Raw genomic sequence first — 9,468 nt, forward strand, 5'->3', positions numbered from 1 at the left:
TGTTTATTTGCAGATGTTCCCTTTCCAGAGATTCTTTAACCAGATGCTGCAGTTCAGACTCAGCGGGGTAAAGGAAGTGTATACAGGGAGACTTCACAACAGACTGCCTAAATGTGGCAGTGCCTTCTGTTTTACACAAAACAAGCAAAAAAAAAATGTAAAGATCTTTTAAAACTTGCCTTTTATGAGCATACTTCAACAAAAAACATAAATAAATGTAAGGCTACCTACTGATTTGCAATCAAAAACCTCAAAATAAAATTGTTTTTTAATATTTTTGTTTCACAGATAAAAGCACCTGTAAATTTGAAAGTCTTCAAGCACATTCAACCATTACAAATAAACATGACAGTAGTAAAAATGTTCCAGATAATACAGGACATGTACAAGCATCTCTCAGATGCAGTTGTAAAGTTTAATTGCCAATCATATCTTGTGGTTAGCATACAAAACTATGTTGGTTTTTGTGATCACACACCAACTAGCTGCAAGCAAGCAAACCGGTAGTATAGTACCACTTTAAATAGACTGGGGTGGCTCTCTCTGAGGAATGTGTGCTCTGTATAATAAAAGTGTTTTGCTGTTCGGTCCAAAAAGGGGGCACCATTTTTGTCAAAGGTCAAGAGTTTTTGAACCACTGGGGACATCATAGTACGTCTGCAACAATAATTCACACTCCTAATGTTCCCAAAACTACAGTTGTTTATTCGGGATTTTCCTTCATGTAGAAATACTTTGTACAAATTTACATTCTTCATTTGAGACAAACTACTGTGAGTTTCCACACAAACTATAAACACTCGATAGCTCCCAAGTATATCGAAGCTTACTAATTTACACTTCTAATACCAGAAGACTTAGCATTACTAGATATGTTTCAGCTAGAACACATGGAGGGAGAAGTTCAGATTTTCAATATTTATAAAGTGGAAAATGATGCCATAAATACATTAAAAACAAGCTTGTCCTTGTGAAATGCTACAAAAATAATAGAAAAAAAAGGAAATGTGGGAGTACTGTAAATCAATCCCTTTCAATGTTCAGCCACTGCACACTCAGGTCTGTGCTGAGAATCTACTGTTCTGTTTCTCTAACAATAGAGATCCAGGTCAACGCACAGTGGAAACGTCCAGCATCAGCGGCTCGTGCCTGTCCAGAAAGCTCTCCGCGCTTCAGCTTTGCCACCTCACCCCGATACCGGCAGGGCTGAGGGACCCGCTGGCTGCCTGGGAGGAGGGGGTGAGGGTCCTATTCATACAGCCCTGGCCTAAATTAGGCCTTCACAACCTGTCTAAAAATAACAGAGAGAGGGCAAGACAGCGAGAGGAAGAAAGAGATACGGTCTGTGCTCACATGCGCATTGGCCCGTGTGCAGAGTGGAGAAATGCAGCACACCTCCTGTATGGGAATTTGTCAGTGTGTGTGTGTTTGTGTGTGTATTTCCAGCGGCGGGAGGGGGGGGGGGTCGCAGTGGGACTCAGTACATTGCATCCTCGTATATGTCCGTCCGCAGGCAGAAGAGGATCCCGCCGCCCAACATGAAGATGGTGGCTCCCCAGCCGAGCCCGTAGCCCCAGTTGAACTCGTGATATTTCTGCAGAACCGTTCCGTCGATGAATTTGATCGGGTAGAGGATCAGAGCGCAGGCCTGCAGAACCACTAGAACCAAAAGAAATCAGAAATAAGATGTTGTTTCTTACAAAAGTGAAAATCAAAAAAAAAAAATTAAATGAGCAATTTAATTTTTGTTAACTAATTCATGACTGAAATCATTTCTCAAGCAACATCCAAACATGCTCTGCTTTTCTTTGTCTTATGTGACAGTAAACATAATATATTTGGGGTTTGAACTGGTGGTCGGACAAAACAAGCAATTTGAAGACTTGGGCTTTAGGAACTTGTGATGGTCATTTTTACTACTTTTTGACATTTTATAGACCAAACGGGTAGTCAATTTATTGATAAAATAATTGGCAGATGAAATGAAAATAATCGTTAGTGGAAGCCCTACATCAACCCTACATCCCACTACTACTATCTATATTACCAGTACTACAATTGCTCCACCATTGTTATAAATAGTACTCACAACACTGTCATTACTCATCCTGAATATAGAGTTGTTTTATAAGCATCACATGAATCAAGAGTAATAAATTATTCAATTTACACCTCCATGCTCTTGTACACTGTATGTTATTTTAATCACAATGGATGGTTTATCTATTAGAGGTATGGTAGCGTAAAGAACACTGTGGTACTAAGAAGTCACACTAAATATGTAAAGGTTCAACAGAAAAGGATGGAAACTATGGTAACTAGATAAGTATAATTACATTTGACTGTTTTGACAAATTGCTGTTCTAATCTACAGGCTCCAAAAATACCCACTCAAAGTTTACATTGTAATTGTGTCATGGAAAATCTTTAGAGGGGCTCACTGATGATGAGATCATCTGAAGCAGCAGAAACCCTGACTTGAGGAAGATAATCGCTTTATATAACTAATCTCTGGTTACCTTCAGTGACTCTCAGTTCTCTTTGCAGACACTGAAAAGCACCTTCTTACTCCCTTTTTTGTACTTCGGCTTCTTTTCATACCCTGTAAAATTTCTGCCTTTACAGCAGTACGTTCGCATTCAAACGTTTTCACACAAGTCATTCACATCACATGTTTTTAACTTGAATAACGCCTTTTTTGTAGTAAATGCTTGTGATAAAAGCACAAAAATACTCCTAACTCACGTGAGGGAAGGTGAGACAAATGCGAATAAGGATTATTTTAAAAGGAAGGATGAAAAACGGAAAAAGAAGAGCTAACAAATAAAGATTAAGTAGCATTATGAAGAGGCAGAAAAAGCAGGATTATTCACAGAAGCAGGACCAGACTGAAGAGTAAAACTGATTTGTGGAAATATTAAAATTATGTGCAGAGAGGATTAAAGTGCAACAAAACATAAGGTAAAAGCAGAACCTGCAGTATTCACAGTTATAGAGCTACTGGTACTAGCATAGTACCAAAAAATGTTATATGGTGGCACTAGTTGTTGTAGGATTAGTAGTAAGGGTGGTGGCAGTGGAAAATGTAGCAGTGATGGAGTTTGTATAAGTAGTATAAATAATACAAATACTTTAGTAGTAGTATTTAAATAATAGAAAAATATGCATTTTGTTGAACAGCATATAATAATAATTTAATTTTAATTAGCATTTTTAAAGTGAGGACCAAAACATGCTCGCAAAAGTACAATAACAAGAAAACACGATATATTTCAGTATAAACTCTAGTCTGACATTTCCCTAAAAAGAAGAAAAAGCTTTTTAAGGAAAACAGCCTCTAAATGACACACCTCCCTGTGGGTTTCTTGCTCAGTGGAAACTGAGGACTCTTTGGAAGTGGGTTGTCTTTTTCTCCCTGACAGCGATTGTCTTTAACATCGTTCAGTGTTCCTGTGCATTTCCGCAACCCAAAGCCCAAAAGCCCATGTGGTTCCTTAATATTGTGAAATGTGGAACAATTTATAACTATTGTCACTCTTCTTTTGGCCTTGACATCACATAAGGAAAATGACTTTAAAGCTTCCATCGTTGTGAATCATCTTCCTTAAACTCATTCATGAACTCCAGCTGGTGAATGTGTTTGCGTCAGTGTGAGTGTGCCATCAAACACGTATTCTCAAACCAGTCGCTATAGTTCCTTTGCGTGCCTGCTAGGTGACTCTTGGGGAAGGGATTTTGTATGACTATGGCTCCACCTTTCCTTCCTACAGGACGGAGAGGTGGGTGTGCGGGAGGAGCGACGGCAGCCCAAGAATGCGGCGGTGTTGATGGAGCCCAGACTGAGCTCGCAGCCTGCTGAGGTCATATTTCTGGACAGAAAATAAATACCACACAGCCACAGTCCTGCCAAGGGGCATTTAACAGAGTCCAGCCCCTCTGCTGCTGCTGCTGCTGCTCGGCTGAGGCCTATGTGCTTGTATGGAGACTTTATTCTCGCAAGGCTCTTTAAGCAATTACACACAGGAAAGGATAACACAGCATTCCCACGCTTTTCAGTAAATGGCTAGCAGTCAACAGTACAGCCATTAAGTCGACTGCACACAGTGGTCCTTTATGGCTGATGTTTTCATAGACTGAACAAGACAAAAATACCTCACATTCCCCTCTTTAAACTTAGATCTATACATCTGTTTGTTCCAGCTCTTTTCCATCATTTTATATATATTTTGCCATTAACCTACATAGTTCGTGCTTAAATATTTGGTATCAATAGAAAGCTGGGATCCTAAAAGTAAACTTCTGTGGGTTTTGAAATGATGGAGATGCCACAAGGACTCACGTTAAGGAGGTTATGAATTTAAAGTAAGAAAAACTAGTCTACAGGCATGTGTGACATAAAGCTGCGGGAGGATTTGTGATGCATAACAGGAGTTTTTTTATATAATACAATTTTATCGTGGAAACTGGCAAAACTGGAACTGGGCACGGGTTAAGTAGTGGTGAGTGGTTAGTGTTTCATCACTGTAATAGTAAAGTAAGCACAGGCTATGAGTCAGTTATTACAGTATCTGTACAGCATAAGGAACAATGTGCTTTGACTGCTGCTAAATCCAAACCTTTCATTTTAATGATATGTTTTATAGATAGATCCTCCCCCACCAGTGTCAAAATTTAGTTTCACCCAAAGGACCTTCTCACAGAGCAATACAGGAGAAGTACAATCCAACTAAAAGGCAGTGCTGGCATAGGAATCTGTGGCAGCTTTTTTCTCCTCAGTGACTTCACTTTTGCTGGTAAGTCTGCAAATTCTGCGGCTGCTTTTTCTTGGCCCGTGAGCCAGTAGCCCTCGAGACTCCCCACCACAGAAAAAGTGAGCTCAACCAACAAGCCTCATTCAGCTGCTTCTTTCCCTCTGCACCCTTCTATTTAATGTGAGCACTGGAACAAAAAAACCAAAAAAACTCTGTCTATATGGAAATGATTGTGGTTGTGGTGAATGCATATGTACCGCCTTCCTGTTTCCAAATGTGCATGAGCATGGTGTGTTGGAACATTGGATAAATATTCCTACATGGTGGAAAAAGCGCAGCAGCTTGCAGAACTTTCGCAGGAAGGGTGGCGAGAAAGACGTACCTGCAGTGAAGAGGAACACAGCCACTGTGCGGTAGTGTCGTCTCTGCGTCCCTTTGCAGAGGGAAATGAGAGCCACCAAGAACGCCACCAGAGTCGACACGGCACCGGCCCCAAGCAGCACCAGGGTGGCGATCTGCCAGTCTGCAGGACAGGACACACGCAGGTTAGAGAGGAGCATCCCAACAAAAGCTCAATTAACAGGACAGCCCCGTTGAATTGAAGCGCTGTGTTGACAAACACAAAACAAGAGCTAATCCCACAGAGAGAAGTGAGTGGAGCAGAATGAACTCTGACCCGCACGACAGACAGGCTCCATCAGGAATACAACAGAAAGAACCTGATTAGTAACTCAGTAGTTAAATTAAATATGCAAAATGTACCTGATTACAAATAATTATATATATATGCATGTTTACAGGTTCAAAACATGAAGAGACATACATTTACTCATCTTAAACTAACAGCTGATAACTTGTAGATGACGACATTCAAGCCATAGTATTGTCCATATTTTCAAATTTACAGTATTTTGAGGGCAAAGCATACTAAAAATAAATCTTCATGTTGCTGAGCTTCAGTACAAAACTGTACTATCATCTGCTTCATGCTCCTATACTGACAAACATATCTGACATTTTCAGATTTTATTTTTGTTTATTGTATCTATATTAGGGCTGCAACTAAACAATTATTTTCCTTATTAATTCATCTGTTGACTATTTTCTCTTCTCGATTAGTCTACAAAGTGTCAGAAAATGTTGAAAAACGTCCATCACTGTTTCCCAAACATCCAGGCGCCATCCTCAGAAGTCTTCCTTTATCCACAAACCAAAAGATGTTCAGTTTATTCCAAAACACTAAAGAAACCAGAAAATGTTTACATTTGAGAAGGTAAACCAGAGAATTTTGAGTTTTTTCAATAGTAAAATTTCTGTTTATAGACTAATCAATGCAGCTCTACTTTCTGTAGATTTTTACATGAATATCAAGCAATCACCAAGATTTCTTTTGTTCTATTTTGGTGGAATTGTTGGTGCCAAGTAATGGTTTCTTTAGTGCTTTTGCGGTGCAAAAATCATGTGTAAGTCAGTGTGTTCAGTACTGTCTCCTTGGAGGTTCTGGTCGATGAAGCTGGAGTTCCTTTGGCTGCCAGCATTTTCCACGGTGGCTTTTTAAACGGCACATTTGTTCAATTTACTCCAAACAAACTGCTGGAAAAGTTTAAAAAAAAAAGTCCCTTCCTGCAAGTCAGAGGATTCATCCCTGAAAAGACCTACACGACACATTTTAAAGCGTTTCATTCTTCCATCCCTGCCTGCATTGTGCATTCCCTCTTTGATGTCCCTCGTGTCAGTGTCAGAAGAAAGCTTGACCTCAAAAAGGTTCCACTGAAAAGGAGAATTAGCATTTGATGAAGATAACAAGCTTGGCGAACAATCGTCACTGGGTGTGTCTCCCTCTGCTGAGCTCCTGATCTTCAGGATGGTAAAAAAAAAAAGGAACATTTCCCCACTGACACATCTGAACTCCATTTAATTCAGCCTCGAGTAGAAGAAGCCATATTCTCCAGGGAATATTTCTTCTACCATCTTTAGTCCATTATGTGGTTATAATTTTGGTTTTGACTCATAAAAATCATCTCTTCAAAAGATTTCGAAACAGTGTACTCAAAACACAAGTATCTTCTTCTACAAGGGCATCGCTCAATGAGATTGGGTCCACCAGATTACATCACTCAACAGATAATCTTGGTTTAGGTATATGCATAAGAAATCTGCTTTGCCTTTTGGTGAACTGTCCCTTTAACCTCACCACACACCCCTCCACTGTTGCTTTAATGAGCTCTGCAGACACTCAAAAGCGACAAACCCGCCTCCCATTCAGCCCAACACATTCCACAATATCAGAAGAGCAGTCAGTGTTTCCTTTAAATTCTTTGTGGCCCTGCATGTGTGTGTGTATGTTTATGTTTGTGTGTGTGTGTGTGTGTGTGTGTGTGTGTGTGTGTGTGTGTGTGAGAGAGTGTGTGTGTGTGTGTGTGCTGGTGGTGAAATTGGATCAAAGGTCACTCTTACAGCACCTTATGTTCAGTCAAAGTTACTATACTTTTGGCAAACACTAAGGACACACAATGGTTTTTGCCTTTAATGTGTGTGTTTTTCTGCTATTTTAGCCCTCAATGTCAGAGATGAAGCTACAGCTAATAATCAGCCAAGCTACTGTACAAGCCACCAGCCAAATGCTGGTAAATCTGGTACATTTAATGCGGATTTCCTCCCCTGGTGGGGAAAAGAAGGGGGTTGGGGGCGTAAACACTCCTGTCATGTGGCTTCTCTGCTGGACAAAAGGCAACCTGGTGGGTCCAGGCCTGGTGAGGTGGATGGTGGGGAAGATGCTAAATGTGTCTCTTCAGACCCACTCAAAAACCTTCTGGTGGTTGGAGCATGTTAACTCTTTATGCACGAAAGGGATTATGTTTATGTTTCAAGTTTCCTGTCCTACACATAAAAACTGACTTTTTATTAACCTAAAAATAATGATAATCAACATTTATACACAACACTGATTCATTATCACCTTGTTACCTGATTTTTCTTTAAAAAACAACCCTGAAAACAAAATGCCATTGAGTCTACATGGATTAAATTCCAATTCAATCATATCCTATTTGCTTATGAGTCAAACTTTGTTGGCATCACAATGTGTTTGTCGTAATGACTCCGTGTCACTGCTCTGGTATGAAGAGAGGGACATTTATCAGCATGAGAAACCCTGAATATCTCAGCTGCTGGACAGAGACCAACAAATCCAACTAAAACAAACTCCCATGACCCATGACTGGGAGATGATGGTGGCCAGAGCTGCCACTCTGCTTATAGAGAGACAACAAATGATTCTTTGTTTTTTTTTTTAATCAAACATAGGATGTGCAGCATTTGCAACAAATAAGAAACCGTGAAAACAAGACACTGATAACATGCCAGTTTACTGCGAAACCATCTCAACAACTTGCAGAGTTACTACACATGTCATCATAACAGTAACAGAGTAATAAGCTTGTATATATAAGATAATACAGGTCTGAGTTTTTTTTCCTGAAAAAGTATTTTATTGCCACAGTTTTAGCAATACTACAACTTTCAAACTCATGTAAGGTCTACATCTGTTTGTTTTTTTTTACTTTATCATAACGTTTTTTGTTTGTGTCTCCTAACAGTGAAGACAAAAAGTCCAACACAACAAAGCACTCAGTGTGTTTTTCTTACCAGATGTGAGGGTGGAGAAGCAGCTCCACTCAGGCTCCTCCGTCGGGTCTCGAGCCTCGGACTGGGAGCAGGACTCCCACAGAGACAGGGAGAAATGGTCGGCAGTGACCCAGGCTGGGCTCAGCAGAGCCACCACGTCCAGACACAGCGCCAAGAAGACGCACAGCAGAGCGATGAGCTTGAAGGGCCGGAAAACAAACACCTCGTCCACAGACATCTTCTCGTAACAAGGTTAACGCCGCCGCCGCAGGTCAGTCAGTCACAGGCAAACGAGCTCGCAGAGGGTCCGCGCGCGTCTTCTCCCACCATAGCACGCACTCGCTGCTTTTTGTGCGTGCGTGCGTGTCCAGCTGGAAAAAGTTTAAAGGGGGGGCATCCGGTAAGTTTCAAATTAATAGTGCTTGTGTTAGACCACGCGATCAAATAAATTCTGAGATGATCCCACAAATAATTATAAATTAAATTATCCCATAAAGCACCACGTCTTCTGTCTTTTTCCATCAAACACTGTTGTATCATATTTCAAATGTATTATTTTTAGAAGCATAAATGAGCTATGAATTTAATATTATTTTATGGCCAATATATAATTATTGATTATATTTATAGTAATGCAAGCCTGTGTGATTTTATTTGACTTCCAAACAAATTAACAAATTTAACTTTCTTCAAGTAAAAGCTTTTAATCATTATATATATCAGTGTTTTTCAATCCTGGTCCTGTGGCAGCCCTACATGTTTTAGATATTTCCCTCTTCCAACATACATGATTCAAATGATCAGCTAGATCAAGCTCTGCAGAAGCCTGAAAACGACCCATTCATTTCAATGAGGTGTGTTGGAGCAGGGGGACATCTAAACACGCAGGGCAGGGTTGCCCCAGGAACAAAATTGAAAAACACTGCATATTGTACTGCACAAGTTCAAAAGAAACAAAAAGGAGCAACAATAGAATGGGAAAATTAGCGAGTCCCTAATGAGAACATGATGTAAATCTGAAATAAAGAATTATTCAAATCTGATCCCAAAGAGAAGTTATATCTGTTGGCTATGTTTTTATTAGTGTGTG

General features: G+C 40.1%; 1 protein-coding gene across 1 annotated transcript; it reads right to left on the reverse strand.

The window, feature by feature from the left end:
- Positions 1 to 394: 394 nt before the first annotated feature.
- LOC122995198 (transmembrane protein 47-like) lies at positions 395 to 8,734 on the reverse strand. The gene is made up of 3 exons (XM_044370232.1): positions 8,400 to 8,734; positions 5,134 to 5,274; positions 395 to 1,659 (listed from the first exon to the last, which is right to left on the reverse strand). The coding sequence occupies exons 1-3, from the start codon at positions 8,614 to 8,616 to the stop codon at positions 1,478 to 1,480; spliced, it is 540 nt and encodes a 179-aa protein (XP_044226167.1). The 5' UTR covers positions 8,617 to 8,734; the 3' UTR covers positions 395 to 1,477.
- Positions 8,735 to 9,468: the final 734 nt, after the last annotated feature.

This window comes from Thunnus albacares, chromosome 13 (assembly GCF_914725855.1).
Source record: "Thunnus albacares chromosome 13, fThuAlb1.1, whole genome shotgun sequence".
Lineage (NCBI taxonomy): Eukaryota > Metazoa > Chordata > Actinopteri > Scombriformes > Scombridae > Thunnus > Thunnus albacares.

Excerpts from the sequence above, each read along its gene's own strand:
- LOC122995198 (XM_044370232.1), bottom strand. The coding sequence starts at position 8,616 with ATGTCTGTGGACGAGGTGTTTGTTTTCCGGCCCTTCAAGCTCATCGCT. Across the intron at positions 5,275-8,399 it reads CTTCTCCACCCTCACATCTG|ACTGGCAGATCGCCACCCTG; the intron begins GTAAGAAAAACA and ends CCTGTCCTGCAG. Across the intron at positions 1,660-5,133 it reads TGTGTTCCTCTTCACTGCAG|TGGTTCTGCAGGCCTGCGCT; the intron begins GTACGTCTTTCT and ends TTTTGGTTCTAG.